General features: G+C 42.2%; 1 protein-coding gene across 1 annotated transcript in view; it reads right to left on the bottom strand.

Moving 5' to 3' along the window:
• Positions 1-1,187: 1,187 nt before the first annotated feature.
• LOC145414186 (tRNA:m(4)X modification enzyme TRM13 homolog) overlaps positions 1,188-27,346 on the bottom strand; it is a 382,509-nt gene continuing 356,350 nt past the window's right edge. The window contains exon 10 of the mRNA XM_080283763.1: positions 1,188-1,520. Within this exon, the coding sequence (XP_080139889.1) occupies positions 1,337-1,520 (184 nt within the window). The 3' untranslated portion in view covers positions 1,188-1,336. The remainder of the gene's footprint in view (positions 1,521-27,346) is intronic.

The following is a 27,346-nucleotide window of genomic DNA, read 5'->3' on the forward strand; positions in this document are numbered from 1 at the left end:
TAACAGCTTGCAGGGAAACCTAATTTTTCAAACTGCCCACCTCTCCCCACCACCCACACTCCACCAACTATGCCTTCCAAAATGTAGCCCAGCCTGCCCACTCCACCTCAGTCACACACAGTAAGCCATCTCGTGAAGGAGCACACTAAGTTTGTCGTGGACTCTGTGCCCTTTGTTACTATACCAGAGTTTTTGCAGGGGTTAATATTGCATACTCTAATGCTAGCATGTGTGTGCATGGCTCCCCCTCACATCAAGTGCATGAAGAATGTCCCATCCCTCGGGAAGATGTGGGAGATAATCCGGTAATTCGCGTGGTAATACAATATGGCAGCTCCTCTACACCACTAACCATATAAGAATAATCAACAAATTGTATTACAGTACAACAATATGGTGAGTAAAGTACAGTATACAATACCTGTATACAATATTTTACATTAAGATAATGTACTATACTGTATGTCTATTTTTTCAGCATGAATCACTAGATGTACAATACGATACAGTAATACTGCATAATAAACCATACCATGATTTTTTTTATTAGGGAAACTATGTTTTTTTTTTTTTTTTTACTATGTTCAGACAGTTATACAGTACAATATTATTGTAGGGGTTACACCCCCTCTTAGAGGGGCTGGGCAGGGAGTATGGCATTATCAGAAACTGAAAATCTATTATCTGACAACTTTGACTGAATTAAGACAGGTATTCAGGGTGGTTACCATACTTTCATGGTGCAGAAATTCCCTTTGGATGTTCCCAGGTGACTGCATGCACCCACACAGTGATGGGTGGTTGGATTCGAGGAAGTGGAGGGGGACGGGGGAGAGGGGAGGTCCAGTCCACAGTTCCTGCCCCATTTAATCTTCATTATGGCCTTCAGGGTTGTACTTCTATCTTCCAATCACTGACAAGTACTGAATAAAAACACTGCTGGATATACAGTAAAAGTCCTGTAATCCGAATCGCAGGGGACCGAGAGTCTTTCGGACTTTTCTGTTGGTTTTTGGACTATTGGGAGGGCCCCTTGAAAACATCAGAAATATGTACATGATCATTAAATAAACTCTTAAAATGATATGGGTTTTTGTTTTACTCACTGGAAATGCATAGAAGTTGCAGGGAGGTACATCCAAGTCCAAGGCCAAGTCCAAACAGATAAATCCTTAGATATGGCCCAGAAAATTTTGAAAAAAGACCAGAAAAATTTGAGAAATTTTGCCCTGACAAATTCGGAGTACTGTATTGGGATTTCTGGATTATTGGTGGCCAGACTGGAAGACTTTTACTGTACTCCAAAACTTAGTAAGGCGTTTTGCAGCCAGAATGATTAGTCCTTCCACGCAATAAGTGCCACATTCTCCGGTGTAGTGTGAGTGTCAACATACTGCACTAGCTGGGCATGTAACCCGTGAGTTCGAAGGAACCTGGCTCGTCCCTCGTCTAGAAGCTGCTTGGCCCAACGCCCAGCCTCCTCCCGCCGTCCTGGAGAGAGTCCCAACCGTGCATAACGGCTGGGGATTCACAAGAGTATAAGATGACATTGCATTGACCAGTGGAATTCATAAACTAATAACATGCAGTTCCTTAGTGCGAAATCAGGGCAACATCCAGTTCCATATTACTCCTTGCAAGATGCTGAAACTAAGAATGCTGTTCAAAAAATTTAAGGGTGGATGACTGGTCTATGCATATAATGGTATCACATAATCTAAAGAGCACATGATGTCACAGCTTTGCTTTTGTTTTTTTTTTAAAGACATGATCAACTGATCATCCACTGTATGGCACCACTGGAGTGTGTAACCACTGTTCTGACCTTGATAATTATTCCTTTTCCATATCTTACCAATGTTGCTTTTTGGTTGCACCATTAGGCAAGGGAAGGATAATGTTGTACAGTACATTATCTTAAGCTATCAATTTCCAGCTGACCAAGAAAGCAGCTTTAAAAGAGAGACTGCTGGACGACCACTCCATATTCTACTATGCTGTGCCCAATGTATCTTATCTATATTTTTAATGTATGTCTGTGTGTCTGTCCGGTATGGAAATTATGGGGAACTATTTAGACAGTTCCAGAGAGGTCTAGTAGGCAAAAATTTTCATGGGAAAATTACTGGTTTGCTTTACAGTTGCCAACACAGCATCCCTGATGACCCCCTCCCCCTCCACACACACACACACCTAATTATGAGCATACAATGGGAAGAGTGAGGATCAGCAAAGCAAGAGAAGAGAATTATCTAGGAGTGACAATAGAGGATAATCGATTACCAGAGAAGCATTTAAATAAATCATTGGAAATGCATATAGACTGATGGCCAATATGAAGGCTTTCAGCTACCTAGATAAGGAAATACTGAGAGAGATAACTGCAGACACGATAAGACCAAAATTAGAAAATGCAGCAGTGATAAAGAGTCACTGCATTTAAAAAAGCATGTAAGAAAATTCAGAAAGGTATAGAGGATGGCATCCAGGATACAACAAAGTTCTTAATGATGAGAGATTGCAGAAACTGAAGGTACCAACACTCAGAGAGAGAGGAGAGAGAGAGAATTGATTATGATGTTTAAAGGCGTCAGAGATCTGGAAAAGACGGACAGACAAGATCTGTTGGAGGGTGATGATGGAAGGACAAGAGGACATGAATATGAATAAAAGAGGAGTAGATGTGAAAAAATTTAGTTGTCCAAATAGAAATATAGACATCTGGAACAGTTTCGAAGAGATGGTGGTGGAAGCAAAGAATATTCATGTGTTTAAAAGTACAGTAGATCAGATAATTTAAGATACGGAGACAGGACAACATGAACTTAGCTGATATTCTGTAAACTACAATACAACCACGGAAATAAAATTAGGTGTACAGACACACACACACACATACACACACACACACACACACACACACACACACACACACACACACACATACATCCAGAATTACAGTATAGTAGATTTACACCGAATGTAGCAACGTTGGGTCTGGTTAGTACTTGGATGGGTGACCGCCTGGGAACACCAGATGCTGTTGGCTCGTTCTCCCTACGTGTCAAAGTGGGGTTGGTGGAGGATTAGTGCCCCTCCCTGTAAAACAATTAACTCTAAGCCCTTGGCCACCCCATTTGGGATACGTGGCATCTGGCAATGAATGAATGAATGAATGTATGCAGCTTGATATAGTATAATAGACGTACGGTACACTGAATGTATGCCTCTTGGTACAGCCAATATTACAACACTGGTAAGATATGCAGGAAAATTAATGAGTGTTGTAGTCTGATTAACACCTGTATGTTTCTGTGGTGATGTCTATGGAATCACACAGTTCCATTTGATAAGGAAGATAAAGAAATATGAGTGATGTCACTGCAAATCTTCTATTAGTATCTTAGGTTAAATGATTACCTGTACCATGTCAGTCAATCTGTACACCAACTTAGTGCACAGTCACACCCCAGCATGTGATGGTTTGAATATGCAATTGATCAATGAAATTTTATATCCAGTTTCAGGTTAATTATAGCAAAAATAACATGTGATTTTTTCTTAGGACCAAGAACAATGATCCCGTGCAGCCAAGTGCCACCTGCACGTCCCAACAGTCATATGTTTGAACCAAGATGGCTACCCAGTGTTTACATGTGCGCTGAAACACCACCATTATCATAAAATGTGCAAATGTATGATGAATAGTGCAGGGTGTGATATTTAATGGAGAGAGAACTTTTTGTAAGTGAAATACTGCAACTTTTGACATGGAAAATACATCACTCTCCCCCTGCCTCAGGGGGGACCCTTGGTGACAACTTAAACCAGCCTAGGACATACTTTACATGGGTGGCACAAATGTTTCTTGAGGCTGTAGGTTATGTGACCTTTGACCCCCAACATATCCCCAATGAAACCAAGTTAAACTGATATTAGAGTAAATCCTTGATTATCTGGACATCCATTATCCAGATGATCCATTACCTGGACACAGTGATCTGGCTGTATTAAACCATTATATGTACATTTTTCCATTTTATTCAGAGAAAATGCTTGCATCCAGATGGAAATTATGGTCACACAAACACTTTTGCCCGCCCAGGCAGGAACAGCCCAGTGGTGCCGCAATGTCTGGCTGAACAATTTACCCAGTGTCTGCTAAAGAACCCCTCGGTCGTTCCCAGTTCCTGCCCGGCGACTGTGTAGTGAACAGCTCCTCTCGGACAGTTGTTACGGCCACACACATGGTGGCTATTGTGGTTGTTCCCTACCTGCTTCAGGCTCATTAGGGTCTGCCACTAGACCACATGGGATGTACTGTGCAGTGCAACACACAAAGCCATGGAGCTAGAGGGTTATTCAGCATGACACCCTGCGAGGAATGGTGAGTGTTGACACTGATTTTATTCTAGCTTACTGTACTGTACTATGATTTTATTCTATTTTACCATGACTTTATTCCATTTTACCAATATGTTTTGTGTGTCCATTGCAATTTTCTTGTGCACCCATTTTTTTTTTTTTTTTTTTCCCATGTCACTGCAGTGCTGACTGTTTGTCTGTGGTTGATGGGTCTGCTTGACCCTGGTAACTGCTTAGCTGTGGTTTATGGGTCTGCTTAACCAGACAGAGCAATGTTTGTTGTATGATGTACTGTACAGTAGTGCCCTTTTACAATGACTTTCAAACTTAGGTTATGTACGATTGTCCAAAGAAGTGATGACTCGCTTCTTCAAGTTTTGGACAAAACTCCCTGGGTCTGGCAACATTCATTTGATTGGGAGTTAGGAAACACAAACAATCTTTGCCTGCCCTGCAAACATTATTTATGGTGTAAAAAAAACTAATCTTGTGAAAGCATTAGTTAAGTTTAGCCTTTTTTTTTTTTTTTCTTTTCAGATCACTCAATAATTAACTCATTAAGAGTGATAGGCCTCATTTGGGACTTATCAGAGTTGAACGCGATAGGCTTCAAATGAGCACAATTTTCACAGGCATACCAAAACCGTGCCATGAGGAGTAGGTGGCTGAAATTTGTATGGGAAATGGGGGCAGGTGGCAACTCTCAATACCACCCATGCATCGCCCCATATACACTCAGAATATGTGCGTGCAGACACCATGGAGCGCAAATGTAAATTTTTCTCCCATGATGCCACCAACCCCACACCAGGAGCTAGGGGATCTGCACACACACACACACACACACACACACACACAGGACCTGATGGAATTTCTAATTGGGTACTGAAGGAATGCAGAGAACAACTGGCGGATAAAATTCACAGCTTAATTGTATGCTCACTGGAAGAGGGGAAAGTGCCAAAAGAATGGAAGAGGGCAAATGTGGTACCAATTTACAAGGGAGGAAACAGGGAAGAACCCCTGAATTATAGACCAGTGTCTCTAACCAGCATGGTCGCAAAATTGTGTGAGAGAATCCTGAAAGACAGATGGATAAAATATCTGGAAGAGATGAATATTTTGGCTGAATGTCAGTTTGGATTCAGAAGTGGAAGGTCATGTGTTTCAAACTTGTTGAGCTTTTACTCAAGAGCGATTGATGTGGTACAGGAGAGAGATGGTTGGGTGGATTGTGTGTACTTAGACTTAGAGAAGGCCTTTGACAAGGTACCTCATAAGAGACTAATGTGAAAACTAGAATATATAGGAGGACTAAAGGGGAAACTTCTGGAATGGATGAGAGACTTTTTGAGAGACAGACAAATGAGGACAGTAATAAAGGAAAAGATGTCTGGATGGAGGGAAGTAACAAGTGGAGTCCCTCAAGGCTCAGTGTTGGCGCCAGTAATGTTCCTGATTTACGTAAATGATATGGTAGATGCAGTGAACAGTTATGCGAGTCTGTTTGCTGATGATGTAAAGATCTTGAGGAAGATAGAGGCTGAGGAGGATTGTAAAATACTGCAGGAGGATTTGGATAGGATACACAATTAGAGCCGGACGTGGGAAATGAAATTTAATGTAAAGAAATGTAAAATATTGGAAATGGGTAAAAGTACCAGGAGACCATCACTGAATTATTTTTTGGGTAATGAATTAATCACAAAAAGGAGAGAAGAGAAAGATTTGGGAGTGCTGGTCCAAGAGAGTTTGTCACCAGAAAAGCACATTAACAAGATAGTTGGACAGACTTATAAGCTCTTGACTAACATAAGAGTAGCATTTCATTATATGGATGAGGAAATGATGAAAAAATTGATAGTGGCCATGATCCGCCCCAGGTTAGAATATGCAGCGGTAGTGTGGTCCCCACACAAAAAGAAAGATATAAACAAGATTGAGAGAATACAAAGAACAGCAACCAAGATGGTCCCCAGTCTGACAGACCTGTCATACAGACAGAGGCTGGAAAAACTGGATTTGCCTTCGTTAGAGGAAAGGAGAAAGAGGGGAGACATGATTGCGGTGTTCAGGACCATGGTGGGAGTAGATAAAATTGACAAAGAAGATCTGTTTGTATGGGATAAGAGAGCAACAAGAGGACATGGAATGAAATTGAAAAAGTCAAGCTGCTTGAAGGATATCAAGAAATATAGCTTTCCTTACAGAAGTATAGACTTATGGAATAGCCTGGACAAAGAGATCGTCCAGTCTAAAAACTTAAACGAGTTTAAAGTTAAATTCGACTTATTGAGAAACAGCGACGGAAACCCACAAGCATAGTACATTCCGTGTATATCACAATTAGGTATATTCTTAAATATTTGGAACGACTTAGACAAAGAGGTGGTGCATGAGAAAAACATTCATGTGTGTAAAGGTAGACTTGATAAATGTGGATATGGAGACAGGACAACACGAGCATTGCTCAATTCCTGTATACTACAAATAGGTAAATACACACACACACACACACACACACACACACACACACACACGAAAGAAAGAGAGAGAGAGAGAGAGATTTTCGAGTAAATTGTATAATAATACTGTATATGCTTTCCCAGCAGTGTGTAAGGTAATTTATTGTAGTCTGAGAGAGAGAGAGAGAGAGAGAGACAGACAGACAGACAGACAGACAGACAGAGACAGAGAGACAGAGACAGAGACAGACAGACAGACAGACTGAGGGGGGGGGTTGATGATACAGTATTCATCTGATCTTAGCCCAAGGCCATTTTTTTTTTTTTTATAACAGAATGGAGGAAGGAAAAATGAATGTAATAAAAAATATATATAATCCATACACCAGATTACTGGTGTCCTCTGTTCATAAAATATCTGTAACAGTTAGACTTGAACAGCTGTGGGTTGAAATTTGGAGGGAAACAACTCTGGGGAAGCGAGTTTCAGAGAGATGCAGTTCGGGAAATGAAAGAATTCTGATAGGCAGAAGTGCTGCAATATGGCTGAGTGACATTCCAGTCATAAGCGTTACCAGATGGCCGAGTAGCATGAGGGAAGGCATGGAGAGGTGGCACCATGGACGCAACTTCGTCTGAGCATTTGCCAAAAAAATATCTGTAAAATAATGCAAGGGAGGCAACATTCCTTCTTACTTGCAGGGGAGGTAGTTTATTTGTAATGGCAGGGTTGTTAATAATTCTAACAGCTTTGTTCTGAATTTTATCTAGTTGTTTTAATGCAGCTTCTCCACAACCATTCCACATGGGTGAGCAATATTCAAGCTGAGAGCGCACATGACTCTTATAAATTATAGATAACTGCTCATCAGCAAAGAAGTTACGGACTCTGTACAATAATCCAAGTTTCTTTGAGGCGGTTTTAGCAAGTGATCTAACATGAGAGGTCCAGCTGAGGGCATTGTTAAGTGAGACACAAAGAATTTCAATACTTTTGGAGATGGGAATATTAGTGGCACTGAAGACAATGTATGAATCTGGCAATATCTATTAGTAAATTGTATATATTTAGTTTTACTAGCATTAAAAGAGACAAGGTTGTTTTGTCCCCATTCACTGATCGCAGATAGGGCTTGATTTATGGATATGGCTGTACTAAGTTGAGAGGTAGAGATATTAGACTTTGTAAATGGGTGTCTGAGTGTGAATGAACTATGTAGTGTTGAGTCATCTGTGTATGAATGGATGGGATTGTGGGTGACAGATAAAGAGATCATTAATATGAACCAGGAATAGGGTTGGCGCCAGAACTGACCCCTGTGGCACGCCGGCGTTAACTGAGTGGAAATTGGAATATACATCATCTACTTTTACTCTTATTTTCCTGTCACTAAGATATGAAAAAATCAGAGGAACAAAAGACTTTAGTCCATAGCAAGGGAGTTTGGACAGCAGGGAACGGTGCCATACTCTGTCAAAAGCTTTAAAAATATCAAGAGCTACTGCATGAGTTTCTCCATGTAGATCAACTGATTGATGGATGGTATGAGTTAGGAGACTGAGTATGTCAATGGTGGATCTTTCATGGCAAAAACCATATTGTCTATCACTAATTAAGTTGTTGGATTCAAGATGTTTAACAATGTGCTTATTAATTAAAGTTTCAAATACCTTACCAAAAGAAGATGTGACAGCTATTGGTCTGTAATCAGAGGGGTCATAGGAACTTCCTTTCTTCGGAACTGGGTGGATATTGGCTTCTTTCCATGAATTTGGGAATAAAGAAGTACGCATGCATAATATGAATAATTTAGCTAGAACTGAGGCAAGTTCAGGAGAACTCTTTTTCAAAACAATTGGCGGAATTTCATCTAGGCCTGGAGCTTTGTTGGTACAGTAAAATCTCAAATTTCGACAGTTTAGAATTCGATTAATCAAATTTTGATGCATTTTAGAGTGGTCTGCCTACCTTACTTTTCTATGCAAATTCGCGAATTTCGATGCTCTCAGGGCCAAACTCCAACCAAAACATGCAAAGATAATATATTTTGATGCGAACCAAAATGCTAGAAGTGAAGGAAAATTATAAGAAAATGTATGAACCTAACCTAATATCGTATGTAACATGTGCTCTCAGGGCCAGACTTCAACCAAAACAAGCTAAGATAATATTTTTGATGAGAACCAAAATGCTAGAAGTGAAGGAAAATTATAAGAAAAAGTATGAGCATAACCATATGTGGACATGTATTTCACTGCAATTTAGTTGTATGTATTTTCTTTGTATTTTCGTCGCAACTTACCTGTTTCAAAATGGCAAGCAAGAGTGGTTCTCTGGGTAGCAGTGGTAATGTACAAGAGCAGCCTGGCACCTCTAAATCTTCGAAGGCAAGGGAGAAATGGCAATAAAGGAAAGGGCAGAAATACACCAAGTACAGTGAGTGCTCGAAATACGAAAGGGATAGGGACCAAAAAAAACTTTCGTAATCCGAAATTTCATATATCGGAACGATTTTCCCCATTGTAATATACATATATAGGGGGGGATGCGTTCCAGGATCCCTTTGGACCCCCACTGAAACTTTACCCCTCCTATTTAGAAGTATGCAATACACGTATACAGTACTAAACGATTGTACAGACATTAAAAAATAAAACATACAACTAATTACTGTAGTATTAGTACACTGTACAGTTAAATACAGACCTGTGCTGTGGCTGGACATTCGTGGAGATATGGTGCTAAGTCACATGGTGGACCCTAATAATTTCCAATTTCCTCTCCAGAGTCAGAGTACAGTGTTGTTTCTTCTTGGCAGCTGGTTCCCTGGATGCTGAAGATGATGCAGAGCACTTGGGAGGCATCGCGAAAGTACGAAAACAGGAAGAACAACGAAAAACTGCGTAACAAACAGGGAAGCTGAGAGGAGAGGACGGACGTGACTCGACTGGGAAGCGTGCGAAAATGTGTTTACCAGAGAGGGATTAGTTCGTTTTCTCGCTGCAAGCGAGCGCGGCACTGTGCAGCGCGCTTATTTTGAATTTTTTGTATTTCCTTTCGTATCTCTTTTCGTACCATTGAGACATACTTACGTATTGTGGAATCTGTCCTACATTCATCACTTTCGTACCATCGGAAATTCGTACTTCCAGTTTTTGTATTTCAAGGATTCACTGTATACACTTGCTGACAGTATGGCAATACAATGCAGAACTACAGTTACTTAACCACAATAATAGTTCATAAAGTTTACCGGGGGTGTGGGCAAAAAATCATGATTCTAGGTAGTTAGGTTCGGAGGCCCCGGACCCAAACTAATTCTTCCCATAAGAAGTTCAGTTTAAATTTCGATGTTTTCAATTTTGATGCGGATTTTTGGTACATATCCCCATCTAAATTTGAGATTTTACTGTAGGTAAATTGTCTAGGATGGATTTTACGTATCTTGTCCGTATTTTAAGTGGGGCAATTTCGGGAGAGCCAAGTTTTAGTACTGGGACATTCTGGTTGGTATTGTCTATGGTAGAGTTTCTGGCAAATGTACTGGCAAAAATATCTGCTTTCCCATGCGGGTCATCTGTAATGTTGCTATCTGAAGATTTTAGTGGGGGAGTGGAAGATGACTTGTTAAAGTTATTATTGAAAGAATTATGAGTTGACCAGAATATTCTATTGTCATTAGGGTTGTTAAGTAGTTTTGATGCTTGCTTTTGAAGAAAGTTTGATTAAGCTAGATTTAATACAGCTTTTGCATGATTTCTAGCAATTTTAAATTGAGAGAGTGATTCAGATGTTTTTTATTTTAAGTAAGAGTTATATGCTAATGACTTTTGGGCTGTTGCTCTGGCACTGTTGCCATCAAACCATTTTGGAGAGTTTGATCTTTTAGTGAACTGCTGACTTGATATGAATAAATCCATACCAGCTAGTATTAAGTAGCAAATGTGGGACTGGGTGGAACTGGGATCACTAGAGAAGAAGGACTGCCATGGAATGTCAGCAAGATAATTTCTAAATCCATCCCAGTTTGCCCTATCAAAGTGCCATCGGGTCACCCTGACAGGTTCAGAACGGGGAGGTGTGTGGGGGTTAACTAATGAGGCTTTGATGACATTGTGGTCATAGGATCCAAGTGGTGACAGTACCTCTATCCTGTATTGATCTGGATTATTTTTCAGGAATAAATCCAAGAGATGGGCATTATGGTCAGGATTATCAGGTATTCTGGTTGGTTGCTTTACCAACTGGGTGAGATTAACCCTTTAACCGCAGGTGTCATTCCAGAATGACATCGACAAAACTGGACCAAACCGCGGGTGTCATTCTGGAATGTTCGTGAATATTTTGAACACCGCGCGTTTTTCCTGTGCGCAATTTGTCTCACGCAAGAGTAGCTGTCGAGTTCTTTCACGCCAGCCATCCCACACCTCCCTCCTCCCACCCCGAGGGGGCCCCCCCTACCCCTGCCCTGACAAGCATCACTCAGTATCTGTCCAGCTCTGTGCGTGATAATGGCGCTCCGTCCCGACTCATCGTCGCTCGCTTCCTCCTTGGAAATTATTAGTGCTAGTGTGCCTTCGACCTCTACACCGAGGAAGGAACTGCCGACGGCGAGGCAGAAGGGGTTGAGCACTCCAGAAATTAGGAGAGAGCTGGATAAAACTGTAAGTACTACTCTGGATTGTGGCAGTGAGAGTGATACACTTACAGCAAGTAGTGACGATTTTGCAGTGATTGGTGGTGATCCCTTTAGCACTGACAGTGACAGTGATGAAAGTGAACGTGTAGTTCCCCCCCCACCGCCCCCAACTTACTCTGGGAAAGGGAAGGCACCTATGGGGAAAATTGGTGTTGCATGTGGGAAGGGAGTGAAGCGTAAACTTACGTCTCCTACACCACTTTCCCACCACTTTCCTGTTCCCCTAGCCCTATTGCCCTCACATCTTCTTCATCTTCTGCCATGCCCTCTCCTCAGTCTACATCATCTGAGGAATATGAATTCTCAGAGCCTGCACAGTGAGGGAAGGCAGGCCGTGCAGGCAGGGTAAGCAGGGCAGGCCGGCCTAGAACAAAGGGGATGCGTGGCAGTTGGAGGGCAAAGCTGGGTGATAAGCGAGGTGATAAGCGGGGAAGAAAGGGTCAGATTTCACCACACACCAGGTCAGTAACCCCCCCGCCTGCCCCCCGCCCAGCTCCCTCACCCTCGCCACCCCCCCACTCACCACCCTCGCACTCACCCCCCTCCCGCTCGCCTCCTGCCTCACCTCCTGCCTCACCCATTGCCTCACCCATTGCCTCCACCTCAGCTCCTTCTCACGGGGAAACGAGTGCAATGCGACCTGCCACTTCCACTGAACCACGCATCGGGAAAGTGGATGCATTTGTTTGGTCTGACGGTGCTGATTTTCAGCCACACAATCAGCCGTTTGATATGACAAATGCGGGAATACAGCCTGCCTTTCCATGCGATGAAGGAGATGATTTTGTTGACTACTTCCTGGCCTTCATGGATGACGAAATTGTGCAGTTTGTCAGCGATGAGACCAATAGGTATGCAGCTCAGTGTGCAGCAGAAGGGCTGGGACCTATTGGCTCACCAAAGCAAGTGTCGTGGTTGCCTGTTGGGATCAGAGAGCTGTATGTGTTCCTTGCACTTATGTTCTTGATGCCCCATATCAAGAGACATGAGTTGGAGGAGTACTGGCTGGTGGATGACATTACTTCTATCCCAACATTCGGGAAGTACACTTGGGGACAGGTTTTCCAGGTACACCTTGCTATGAGTGAATGAATCCTGGCGTACCCTTACTGCACGGCGTGTACCTGTGTCTAGCCCCGCCCTCAAACCCCCTACCTCCCTCGCCACCCCCACCAAATGCCCACCACGACACACCGTCGATCTCGATACCGAATTAGTTTGTTTCGATGCATAACTGATGATGTGAGTACGAAGGATGTTTTTATAGGTGTGGGAATGTCATACGGGTGTTGGATACATAATGGTGCTAAATGACTACTGCGTCCATTCATGCAGTAACACCAATGAAGAAGAATCCACGAGCGCAGTTTCCGAGCTCCTTGAAGCAGTGAGTCAGTCATCAAATTACCAATATAGTGACAGTAACAGGAGCAGTAATGATGTTAGCATACCAAAAATGCTTATCTATATTTTACACAGTAAGTACCCTGTAGTGAAGTATCACAATATAATCACATGAAGCTGGGTATTATCATATTCTGCCTGACCCACAAACACCTGGGTTTCGGAGGTGTTGTGGTCACTGTGGTAACTGAGAAAGCTTACACGTCTACGCCACTCGTGATGAATCGCAGAGAGAACAATCTGGTGCTGCGAGGTCGCATTGTCACTCTGCGTGACAATGGTCTCTCAGTACGAGCCATCGCTAGGGAAGTTGGTGTGTCCCCCACCACAGTTGCCAAGTGGATAAAGAGGTGGGAGGAGAGTGGCAACTTAGCCGACATGGGTAAGCTGTGAATTAATGCAACTGTGAAATGAAAACATAATATGTAGTTTTCTTTATATTTATTAACTAAAATGAAGCACATACTAATTTTGCTGTGTCAGTGGCTAATTACTACATTAATATTTGTAGGACTATAGAGATGAAAGTGTTCACTGGCATACTAAATGTCTAAGGATTTCAGTTTTATGTTTTCTAGCTAGGCCAGGGGGTCCACGGAAAACAACCCCGGCAGAGGACGATCTCACTGTCGCGGCGGCTGAAGTTCAGCCCTTGACTAACGCGGCGGCCATTCGTGATGACCTTAGGCTGGAGGTTTCGGCGAGAACGGTACGACGCAGACTTCACGGTGTGGGGATTCACCACAGAACTCCAGCGAAAAAGGAGCTGTTGACGGAGCAGCACAAGGCGGGAAGGCTTGCGTTTGCTCAACGTCACGCTGAAAAGGGCATGGAGTATTGGGGCCGCATCATCTTTACTGATGAGAAATGTTTCTCTTCCACTACACATGGCAGGATGCATTGTTGGCGGAGAAACAGTACACGGTATGATATTCATAATTATTGTTAACGTATGTCTGCATTTCATTATAGTTTAATTCCGTGTTCATTCGTTATTATTATCTTGTGGAAGTGATGCACATATTGTTAAAGATCAAGGCATAAATACTGTTCTTACAGTAGTTAACAATAAATATGCCTTTGACGTTAATAACAAGTGCATCATAAAATAAACTGCCTTATCAATATAGAAACAAATATGTTTTCTCATTCAGATACGACCCCCGCAACATCATTGAGGTGGCTCGATCCGGTCACGTCACCTGTAATGTGTGGGGCTGGGTGTCGTCGCATGGCATGGGTGATGTGTTCCGCATTGAGGGGAGGTTTACAGCAGCAAAGTATGTTGAGCTGTTGCAGACCTCCTTGCCTTCTCTTAGACAGAGGAATTTCCCTTTCCCAGCGGGGCCTATCCTGTTCATGCATGACCGATGTCCCATTCATATGGCTCGTGTTGTTCAAGAGTGGTTTGAAGTACAGGATAACCTTCACCTTCTTGAATGGCCGAGCAAAGGGGCGGACATGAATGTGATTGAGCATGTGTGGGCCCAAATGGTGAACACCTGGAAAATGGGGCAAGAGAGAACACCCCAGCAACTCATGCAGGACATCAATGCCCATTGGGAATTTAGCAGACGTAATCCTGAACAGATCCGCGTCCTAGTAAATTCTTTACCTGAAAGACTGCAGAGTGTTACTGAAAGACAAGGAGAGTGGTCTAGGTATTAGTAAAATACTGTATTTGGCAATATATGTTTTAGGTAAGTAATTACGTTGCCATAAATATACTTTCTTCTCTCTAGTGATCACTGATATTTTTCTTTCTGTACTAAACTTAATTTACAAAAGCGTGTTATCAGGGTGGTGAAAGTATTAGTGGAATTGTAAATATTTTTATGGGAATATGTTCTTTACCTAAACATTTACTTGTTTTTATCACCTCTAGTCGTCATTGACTATATTTTGTTTGGAATAAACATAAATTTCAAAAAGTGTTGTTATATCCACGATTCCTTTCATACGTAAATCGATAGGTCCTTCTTACCAACAGTTTTCCAAGATAATCGCATATGCTAATACCTGTATTAGCGTTATTATAACCCACACCCCAAGTGTCTTGTGTGTACTGTGGTGTCTGTGTGGACTCTGGAGCTAAATACAACAGTAACTTAGCTTCATGTATAATTATTTCCTCCATTCTAGGATACATTAATACAGGTATGAAAGTATATATTGTGATACTAACATCATTACTGCTCCTGTTACTCTCACTATATTGGTAATGTGATGACAGACTCATTGCTTCAAGGAGCTCGGAAACTGCGCTCGTGGATTCTTTTTCATTGGTGTTACTGCATGAATGGACGCAGTAGTCATTTAGCACCATTATGTATCCAACACCTGTATGACATTCCCATACCTATAAAAACATCCTTCGTACTTTCATCATCGGTTATGCATCGAAACAAACTAATTCGGTATCGAGATCGACGGTGTGTCGTGGTGGGCATTTGGTGGGGGTGGCGAGGGAGGTAGGGGGTTTGAGGGCGGGGCTAGACACGCCGTGCAGTAAGGGTACGCCAGGATTCGTTCACTCATAGCGAGGTGTACCAGGAAAACCTGTCCCCAAGTGTACATGTCACGAGATCGGTTCCGACAGCTGCTAGGATACCTGCACTTCGCTGACAATGGAAACCCGTCCCAAACTGACCCTTTGTGGAAAGTGAGAGATTTTCTCAACAGGATTAGGGATCGATTTATGCGATTTTTCCGTCCTATGCAAAAAGTCGTCATAGATGAATCCCTGGTATTGTTCAGAGGACGTCTCAAATTCACGCAGTACATCCCCAGCAAACGCCACCACTTTGGGATAAAGTTCTTTGTGCTGTGTGACTGTGAGACGGGGTATATCCTTGATTTCGTGATCTACTCTGCAAGCACAATGGACGTGGACAGGACAGATCCCCTTGGCTTCTCTGGCTCCGTTGTAAAAGTGCTGATGGAGAGGTATTTTGGTGGGAATCATGTGCTGTACACAGACAATTATTACACAGCACCGAAACTCTCCAAATACCTGGCTGAACACAGCATTGGCACTGCTGGCACTGTACGGAGCTATAGGAAAGAGTGGCCAAGTTTCCCAGAAGCATCATCCTCATCCAAGGGAGATGTGCACCTGAAGAAGTCAGACAAGCTTCTGGCGATCAGGTGGCATGACAAGAAGGTCGTGAATATGATCAGCACCATCCACAAGGGGGAATTGCAGAGAACTGGGAAGGTCAGCTACAGGACGGGAGAGCCAATCATGAAGCCCGATGCCGTCATTGATTACAATGTCAACATGAGACTTGTTGATAAGTCTGATATGATGATTGGCGAAATAGACTGTCTCAGGAGAAACACCCGATGGTACAGGAAGGCTTGCCTGCACATGCTCGATATGTGCATGCTCAACGCCTTCCTCCTCTACAAGACACAAGTCGGGGGCATAAGGCAACCATCCCTGAGACAGTTCTCCAAGACTGTCGTGCAGCAGCTGCTTGCACGATTTGGTCAGGTGACGGCATTGATCCCGAGGCGACACTCTGACATACAACCTGACCGTCTTGAATGCCGCAGTTACATGAGCCGGCACCAGCTTGTGAAATTGCCTCCTACAGCAGGCGGCAGGTTGTCACAGGGCCGCTGCAGAGTGTGTCATAACACCACACGGAGGCCTCGGACGAGAAAAATGAGCACACACCAGTGCCTGGAATGCCAAGTCGCTCTCTGTGTGACTCCGTGCTTTGCCGAGTACCACTCTCTGAGTAAATACTGAAAGTGACAGTGATATACAGTGATGCGACAGTGACGTGCTTTACCAATAATTGTATAATGGATAATGTAGTCATCCCTACGTGTCAAGTGGGGTTGGTGGAGGATTAGTGTCCCTCCCTGTAAAACAATTAACTCTAAGCCCTTGGCCACCCCGTCTGGGATACATGGCGTCTGGCAATGAATGAATGAATGAATGATAATGTAGTAATAAGGGATATTTTGCCTAGAAAACAATGTAAATATTGGCCAGTATAATAAGTGATATTGTAATAAGAGAATCTGCGGCACTTCTGTAATTCTATGATGCGACAGTGACGCAATATAGTAATAAGTGCAGTGTAAATATAATGTATATTGCCCAGATTATATGTAAAATAGTAATAGAAGTTAGAAATAATGAAAACATCGCCGCTAACCAAACGTCAGTGAGCGTGTGATGCCGCAGTGAAGTGCGGGCAATTACAGTGCCTTTTACCTACCTCAGTGAACACAGAGTGGGTGTTTATCGTATGTGCAGTGTTCATATATGTTTATAGTACTATTATCAGAGAGTGGTTGGCATTTGGTACTGGTGTGTGGGGTGTAAAATAGTGATTTTACACCCCTCACTTCTAACGGCACTGCCCGTCCTGTGAAAGTCAACAAAGTCATGAAACCTACATCAATGGAAAGCTGAAGGTTAGTACTTTCTAATGGTACCTTATTTTTTTCTCTAGCTTTATTCTGTGCAGAGTTATTAAGGTTTAAAGGTTTGTTTACATTTGGCTGAAACCCCCGCGGGAGAGGACAGTCAGGGCAAAACAATGCCTGTGGTTAAAGGGTTAAACGATTCCGCAAACAACTCGCACTCTAGACCAGCGTCGTCAGTCCAGGCAGAATGCAATAACCATTCAACACTGTGTATGTTAAAATCACCCAAAATGGTAATTTCAGTGCCAAGGGCAAGGTCAAGGTTACTCACTGTGTGGATATGGAATCAAATACACTGGGTTCCGAAGAAGCACTGGGGGAGCAATACACTACAGAAATATATTTGGTAATATTTTGACAATTTAGTTTATATATTAGGTAATCAAAACTGGATGAAGTGAAGTTTAAAATAGTGTCAACTGCACATTGGGATTTGATATAACAACAGGTGCCGCCCTTGTTACAGAAGTTTGTTTGGTAAATATAGGCTGCCGGACAATGCCCTTCCTTACCTCACTCACCGCGGGTGGTGGATTGCTCGCATCACCAGCTGTTCATCTTCTGGCCATTTTATCTCACCACCACGTGACTTTATGTGGTCATATATATATATATATGTATATATATATATATATATATATATAATATATATATATATACACTGCCTGATGCACGTGAACACTTCCAAGACGATGATGTGTGTTTCATTCAGTTCTGTAAGACTCAAAATTTTGGCCAAGTCGTTGCTTGGCGGCAGGTACCTACAGAACCATGGTCATTCTCCACAGGTTAAATAAAAGGTGACATCTGGCACATTTTCACCCATCATGACGACTCATGCCTACAGTGTTATCACTGAAGCAATTTTCCCACAAAATTTAGAGGTTTTAACCCCTTCTTTACCGAGCACCGTGTCCTGCATCGGCGGCCATCACCACCCCCACACCAAGTTGTCACGCAACATTTTTGGTGCGTCACAGGTTGGGAGTTAACTCATCACGTCCAAGCTAATAACTCTGCATTATTTTATTTTTATTTTTTAACATCAGTGATCAGATAAACCCCTAAAGATTGTGCCAAAAAAATAATTACATATTTTTTTCCATGTTTTGTTAAAATATACATACAGTAATCCCAGTACTATCCAGACACCCACTTTCCGGACATCCCCACTTACCGGACATTCTGGGCCTGGACCTTCGGAACCCAAAAATGGCCAAAAAAAGAAAAAAATCCCCCAAAAATCCAATTTTTTCCCACCCGTAATCTGAAATTGCCGTGCGGCGCCGAACAGCTGTTACACCATGGACCCTCCCCCATTCCTTCCTCCCCCCTCCCCTGTCAGGGTTGCCATTTGGTATTTTTCATTACCAAATGTGGGCCAATTTGGTCATGAAAAATTCATTTGGTAATGAATCAGAGTAATGCATTACCAAACGGATTTTTCACAAGTATGAGGATACACAGGTGGATTGTTTGCTCTCTCTCTTAATCTGCTAACATACATAGCGAGAAAATAACCAACAAGCTGTTAATTATACGAAGAGTGATTACATGTATTTCCACTTGTATATATAATTGGTGAAGAATAAATGCTAGCTTTATGAATTTGGTAATGAAAAGTTAAATCTGGTAATAAAAATGGAGGAGTTTGGTAATGTGGCCATTGTGATCTGGCAACTCTGTTTCCCCCCCCCACCACTCAGTTATTGCCTAACTTCGATCGTGAGTGGTAGCATATCATAATGGGAGCCACAAGTGCTCATTTTTTTGTGAATAAACAGTGAATAAACTGCAATACTTCGCCACTAGACCACACGGGAATTTACAGTGTTGTGCAGTGTTAAGAAATTAGATTTTAGAGTGCAAACGATTAACTGTGGAGTGCAAATGGCAGCTGAAACTGGCCTGGTGCAGTTAACAATGTGCAGTGTTAAACAGTTATAACTCACAGTGCAAAGAATTACTGTAAGTGCAGCACAACACTGGATTACTGTATGTGCTTCAAGAGCATTTTCACCACTGCCAAAACCTTACAAAAGGCGGCCACAAACATGCTGTAATTACCCTGGATGAGGTACAGTCACTTCTAATTCCTCACTCTTTGGTTCCTTTTCATTTATTTCAAGCTTTATGTCCATTATTGGTGTGAATAGGGTCTTAAATAGGTTTAAATATGTGCTATGCATGTCCTGTAGGGAGTTATTTAGGTGGCTTTCAAAATTAGGCTGGGTTAGGGTCCATAAGTACCAGTCCTGGAGCCAGAGACTTGTTGTAAGTACCCAGAATGTTTAATATTGTATAAACTCACCTCTAAAACCACATTTTCTGGTTCTATTGCATTTATTTCAGTCTTTTATGTCCCTTACTGGTGTGATTTGGGTCTTAAAAAGATGCTATGCATGTCCAGAGGGAGTTGTATAGGTGTTTTTCTGAGTTAGGGTCCATAAGTACAAGTCCAGGAGGCTGGGGCCCACTATCCGGACAGGACCACTTTCCGGACATGCCTTTGGCTCTATAACATCGGATAGTGGAGGGATTACTGTACATCAATAACCAATAAATATTTAGGCTTGAAATAGATAGATATACAGTAACATGCACAGTTTATACGTGTGCAAACTCTCATCCCTTTTCTGTCCAACTCTCTAATGCAAGAGTTAATCGTTACTCCCAGTCCTTCATTTATGCAACAGGTCAACTCTGGAACTGTCTTCCTCTGTCTGTATTTCCTCCTTCCTATGATCTCCAGTCTTTCAAACGCAGTGTGTCCAGGCATCTCAAAATGAACGGATCTTGAATTTGGCTCTCTCTTGTATTTTGTTTTTCTTTTGGAAAAAACAGTTATTGTGGGCTCATTGCCTTTGGTTCCTTCTTCTTCGCATAAAACAAAACAAAAAATTTACTTATCTTGTAATTTATGTTGATTTCTTGCAGCAAATAATAGGTTTTTTGTGGGTAAGAAGGTGACCTATATACAGGCACGCTCCGAGGCAGCTGCAACCAGGCAAGGCAAGGCCATACATGATAAAGAAGAATGAAAGAAGTCAAGAAAAAATGAAGGAAGAAGGGAAAAACTGATGTAAAAGAAAAAAAATATGGGTGTAGGAACTATAAAAGTAAAGAAAAATAAAAGGAAGAGACAAAAAAGGGGATAGTAAGAGAAAGATGAGAGAGGAATGCATGTGGGTGACACAACTTTCACTGTCGTCTGTGTTCTCACCCTCACTCTCTTCCGATTCATACAATGGATCATTGTTACTTTCCTCAGGCAACCACTCATTATCAGATTTATCCAGATCACTGTCTAAATGGAGGGTTAAATCCTCCTCCACATCACTTGACAACGTGTTTCCATATAACAGGGGTCTGTGGCAGGGTTTAGCGCAGAGTACACATTCCCTCCAAGGCTGCAGGCACACTAAGTCATCATTCACAAATTTACTTGAAAAATAGTTGCAGACTCGCAGGGGGGGCATGGATGGTGAGGAGGCTAATAATCTGATTGGTGCTTGAGAAATTACATCATAAATGCAGTCTACAGTTGGTCGAAACTAATAATGACTTATGTCATAATAATGTTACCATTGGTTGAGAAAAAAGGAGTGTTACCATATAATCCAGCTTTTTCTGCAGCTGAAAACCACACGGAAGGATTATAAGAGCCATTCCGAGGCAGCAAAGCCGTGCAGACAACCATGGTGTTTGGAAATACATGTGTACTTCCAAAATTTTCTCGGTACCTCAGTGGCTTTAAGAATGGAAGTACACTTGTACTGCCAAATGCATTTCAGTAAAGAAGGGATTAAAAGTAATGCAGCTGGTAAAATTTTTACTTTTTTCATTTATCTGGTGATTTTTTAAGGTCTCGTCTATCGTTTTCTTCTTTCGTTGATTTCACTCGGTCTGGCGGATGTTTACTGCTTCTGAGACTAATCTAGCAGATTTCTATAATTTTTCCTTTAGCAACACTGCACACTAGGCCTTCCGTCAGTCATTACCATGCCATGGATGGGAGTGGGTGTGTTTTGCCCTGTCAAAATTTCCCCCTCCCCCTCTTTTTTTTTACTACAATCCTTTTTGCCTTTAGTTATCTTCATTGTCGCACTCTTGCTTTTGACTATCACCCTTTAGTTCTTTCATGAAACTGCCCTACATATTATATTACATGTTGCAATTTCATCGTGTGATTAAAAATTACCAATTTTCCCTTTAGAACTGCACTAGTTTCACTAACTTCACTGAATACTGGCAAATTAAGAAAGATTGGGAAGGTATGAGCTACAGCAGATGGAAGGGGTGGTAGACGTACGTAAGTTATTCACGGCAGAGATAGGCGCAGCGTGTGAGGCGGTTTGTGGAGTGAGGAGGAGATGCAAGGGTGTGCAGGGGACAGCATGGTGGAATGATGAGGTGAAACGAGCTGTGGAACAAAAGAAGAAGGCATATAGTGAATGGTTAGCGAGTAGAGGTAGGGGAGATGAGAGAGAGAAGAGAGAGGTATACTGTACGTGAGCAGGAGAAGGGAGGTTAAGAGACTGGTGAAGGAGAGTAAGAAGAAAGTGGATGAAGAGTTTGGGAGGAATCTCAGTGTGAAATGGAGGGAGAGTAAGAAATTGTTTTGGAAGGAGGTAAAGAAAGTAAGGCAGTGTGAAAGGGGAAATAGTAGGGGAGTGAAACATAGGAATAATAGATTGTTGGTGGAGAAGAGAGAGAAATTGAGGAGATGGAAGGAGCACTTTGAGGATTTGTTGAAGGTAGAGAGTGAGAGCAGTGCGAGTATAAGTGGTTGGGGAATGGCTGGGAGAAGAAGAGATGAGAGGAGGGAGGAAGAGATCAGTAGGGCGGAAGTAGTGGAAGCAATGAAGATTAAGTTGGGAAAGGCCCCAGGAATTGATGGAGTGTGTGGTGAAATGCTTAGGTATGGGGGTGAGATTGTTGTAGAGTGGATATGGAAGTTGTGTAGATTGGCTTGGGAAGAGGGAAGGGTTCCAGAGGACTGGAAATCAGGTATAATTGTTCCTTTATACAAAGGAAAAGGGGAGAGAGAAGTATGTGGTAACCATAGGGGTATTTGCCTTCTTAGTGTGACTGGTAAAATATATGGTAGAATACTCATTGATAGGGTTAGGCATATGACAGAGGAGCTAGTTGGAGAAGAACAAGGGGGATTTAGGAAGGGAAAAGGGTGTGTAGATCAGATATTTGTTCTAAGATGTTTAGTGGAGAAATGTCTAAAGAAGGGAGGGAAGGTGTATGCTGCCTTCATGGACTTGGAGAAAGCTTATGACAGAATAGATAGGCAAGGTATGTGGAAGTATTCATAATATATGGAGTGGAGGGGAAATTGTTGAGTGCTGTGAAGAGTATGTACGAAGGAGCTAGGGCTACGGTGCGAGTGGATGGCGAGCTGAGTGAGTTCTTTGATCTCAATGTGAGACTGAAACAGGGTTGTGTGATGTCTCCATGGCTGTTTAATATATACATGGATGGGGTTGTAAAGGAGGCGCAAGATAGGGCAGTGGATGTGGGGGTGGCTCTAATGAATGAGGGTGAGATTTGAAAGCTTCCGGTGTTGCTGTTTGATGATACAGTATTGTTGAGTGAAGATGAATGGAAGTTGCAAGGTTTGGTGAATGAATCTGGGACAGTGTGTAGGAGGAGGAATCTGAAAGTTAATGTAAACAAAAGTAAAGTTATGGTGTTTGAGAGAAATGAAGTCACAGTATGTGCAGTGAGGTTGGATGGTGAGGATATGGAAAATGTGAGTGCATTCAAGTACTTGGGTAGTGTGATGAGTAAGGATGGAACTTTGGGGGATGAAGTGCGTGAAAGGGTACACCAGGGAAGGAAGGTTGTTGGTACACAGAAAGCAGTGATGAGAAATAGGGAGGTGAGTATGGAAGTTAAGAAGTCACTGCATGATAGTATTGTGATCCCTACCCTGACGTATGGAAGCGAGGAGTGGACCTTGCAAGAGGGGAACAAGTCAAGAGTGAGAGCAGTGGAAATGAGTTACTTGAGAGGAGCATGTGGAGTGACGTGGAGGGACAGGTTGACGAATGAAGAAGTGAAGGAACGTTGTGGGGTGGATGTGGATGTGGTTGGGAAGATTAGGAGAAATACACTGAGGTGGTTCGGACATGTGAAGAGAATGGAGAATGAAAGACTGACTAAGAGGGTGTATGTAGGTGAGGTGGAGGGAGGGAGAGGGAGGGGTAGACCAAGGATGAGGTGGAGGGATGGAGTTGAGAGGTATATGAGGGAGGGGGGGGTGAGTTGGGAGTAGGGTAGTCAAATGTTGGGTGACAGAGCAACTTGGAGGCGTTTTGTCTGCGGCCACCCTTTGCAGGATTAGGGCGTCGGGCTATAGACAGATAGATAGATAGATAAAAACACAGGTGGTTAGGGGTTGTTCTTGGGCACATGTAATAATTTGTTCTGTTCTGCCTCTCTATATACCTTTTATCCATTCGTTAACTGTACCTTTCTTGATTTTAAGCCGCCGGGATTCTGTCCTGCTGGATTATTTGCTAATTAAAGATCAATTATCTGCTCGTACTAAGAGGTTGCAGTTTTGTGTCAACGATGCATCCTGCCCACAGTGCCCACAGCTTTGTTTTCATGTGTAAATATTATCCCACAGGGAGACTTAAATGTGGATAATAATATATTTTTATGTGTTTATTTTTATGATCTGATGGCACTTGTGATTTGGACATTAACATTATCTGTGAGTTTTATTTTATGGGACATTTTCCCTTCAGCATTGTTGATTTAGGATGCAATATACTGGTAAGTATCATGAGAGTTTCTCCACATTTTAACCCTGAAATTGTTGAGCAATAGGCTGAGCATTTCACATTCTTTCGTATGGCTAAGCCACAAGCATATTGTGATTTCTTCTCACGTAATGTGAAATATACACATTAATTAAGACGGGCATTGGACGGCACGTCATACGCTCAGGATGGGCATAATCGGCCAAATGGAAACAAAACTTTAAACTTTTATGAAAACACATTGAGTAATGCTAGAGTAAAAAATGCTGAACCATTGTAAAGCACATACCTTCAGGTCTTACATGAGGTGGCATTGAAGACTACGTGACCTTTCACTGGACAGGCAGTGATCTTACAAGAAGGTGTACTAAAATCACTCTTTCTCACTTCTATGACCGTTATCTGGAGCTTTACACACTCGGATTTTCACATGATAATTACCATTCAACACTGCACAAACAATAAACATTCACTGTGTAATCACAGCAATAATTATGCTGTATTTCAATGTACAGATATACCCCAGTTTAACGATGCAATTGGTCAGGTAAAAACCCATTGTTAGGTAAGGTATTGTATATCAGGGTTGATTTAACAGGTAAATAATGGGATGTGTTTTTCAGCCTTGGGTTTCCCCTCAAACAAGTCCTAAACCGACCCACATGAGCCCAAAAACAAGTTTAAAGCCAATCTAAATGGCCTAACAGCTGTCAAGGAAGCTAACCTAAGCCTAACACCTGTAAATAAGTCATTAAAACCAACAAATAAATCTGAAAATCGTCAAATATAAATCTGGAAAAAATCAAGCTTAGTAAACTGTACCCTAAAATGACAATGTTCACCCTACCTATGGCTATAACACATTAATCCAAGTCTAAATACAGTTTATAAATCAACCTAAACACAGAACTTTAGTCTAGAACATCATCAAAATTGGTAAAAGTGTCAGAACTCTTTATTATAAATACAAATCATAACAGAAAGCATGATGGATAGATAGACAGATAGATAGACAGAGCACCAGACAAGGTGTGGGAACGGGAAATTAACTTGTAACTCTTTAAACGAAGGAATGTTGATCGTGCACCGGAAGCAGTACCTACACACAGACATACAGTATTCTAGAAGCTTCCATGACAGTAAAGCACACGTGACACGACCCCTGCTACATGAGAATGTGGGAATTTGAGCTCAGAAGGAGACTGGCCATAGAACCGACAGGTAGTAGGGAGCAGGAGGCTAGCAACAGGGGAGAGAGAGAAAGAGAGAGTGAGAGAGAAAGAAAGAGAGAGAGAGGTCGCAGGACTCTACTTTATACTTCACTCGTGTGTGAGAGACTTTGTTAATATTTCTAGGACAAATAAAAAATAGTCCCATACTAATCTTTACCTCTCCTGTCATTGCATGACAAAAGAGAACGAAGACTATCTACTTACAAAATTACTCACGTATAACAACCGCTCATCCACGAGTCTAATACCGTATTTTGCAGCATGTAAGATGCACTTTTTTGTCTCAAAGTTACCTTAAAATATCCCCATGTGTCCTGCACGCTAGACTAAGGCAGGTTAGTTTGGCTCCATTGAGAAGAAACTCTCATAAAGATGATCATCTCACTGCTTAGCAACCACAGGTGTTTTCTACAGTATACAGACTTTATTTTATTTTAAAAAATAATATACACTAGTGTGTATATGCAGCAGATTTAAGAAACACGTGAGATCAGAAACACACAAAACTTTCGCGGGTTTGTTTACAGCTCAACTGGCTAACATCATGAAGATATTTAGCAGTTTAGCAATTTAACAGTTTAGCATCCACACTATTCCAGCAAGATAATGTACATGATCACTGGTGAACTGTCTGCTAACCTTCTGAAAGGCAATCATGACCATTTTGCTTGCCATCCATTCACTAACTAGCAAAGCAATCATACTGGAGAGATGCTGGCTAGTGAAACTGCCAAGTCATCAAAACAGACTTTTGTCACGTATGGAAATTCAGTAACCCTAATTAGGTCAGTTACTTTTGTGACATTTTGTGAGTGTATATATGCAGCAGATATTAAAACACGCAAGTTCAAGAACACAAAGCATTCACGGTTTGTTTTCAGCTCAACTGGCCAATACCATCAAGGGGTTTAGCGGTTTAGCAACTTAGCAGTTTAGTGTCTAGCGTACACCCTACTCTAGCAAGCTAACATGCTCACTGGTGAACTGTCTGCTAACCTTCTGAAAGGCAATCATAACCACTTTGCTTGCCATCCACTTACTAACTAGCAAAGCAGTCATACTGGAGAGATGCTGGCAAGCGAACCTGACAAGTCATCAGAATTGATTTTTGTCGCATATGGAAATTCAATCACCCTCATATGGTTGGCTTCTCTTAGTGACATTTTGTTTCATGCCTGACAAGAGAATTATAGAAGTCTATCTATTCTATCTATCTATTGCCAGACGCCTCAATCCCGTTTGGGGTGGCCACAAACAAATCGCCTCCAAGTCGCCCTGTCCCCCGCCATTTCACTGCCCTGCTCCCAACTCACACCCCCCTCCCTCATATACCTCTCCACCCCATCCCTCCATCTCATCCTCGGCCTCCCCCTCCCTCTTCCCCCCTCCACCTCACTCACATACACTCTCTTCGTCAGTCTTTCACCCTCCATCCTCTCCACATGGCCAAACCACCTCAGTGTGTTCCTCATGACGCTTCCTATCACATCCACATCCACACCACAGTGAACAGTCTTATTATACCAATAGTGAAAAACAGGAAAAACAGTTGTAACGTTAAACAGTACTGCCTGAAGTTACAGCTTCACTTTTTCAGCCAAGTGAAGTACTTTAGCAATGTCTATGCAACTCAGAGCACACCCAATTACAGTATTTTATTATGAAAATAGGATAAAATTCACTGAGTAGCATAACTGATGCAATATCTAAAATAGCAGTGCCTGACAGGCATTCATATCAGCGTCCGCCATTTCTGCTGTATTCTTAGCACACAAAGCGGTCAGAATGATTGACAACGTTCACTCTCTGCATCTCTGCTGCCTAAGCAAAGCTCTCATGATCGGCAATGGGGATCATTTAGGCCGTAACGTCCAAATTGGTTAGGTTAGGTTAGATTAGGTTGTAAAGTCGTTTGCCATTTTGGACGTTACGGCCGAAACGACCAGAATCCT

This window comes from Coenobita brevimanus, chromosome 13 (genome assembly GCF_032717465.1).
Source record: "Coenobita brevimanus isolate Jiangsu-jjx chromosome 13, ASM3271746v2, whole genome shotgun sequence".
In the NCBI taxonomy this organism is placed as follows: domain Eukaryota; kingdom Metazoa; phylum Arthropoda; class Malacostraca; order Decapoda; family Coenobitidae; genus Coenobita; species Coenobita brevimanus.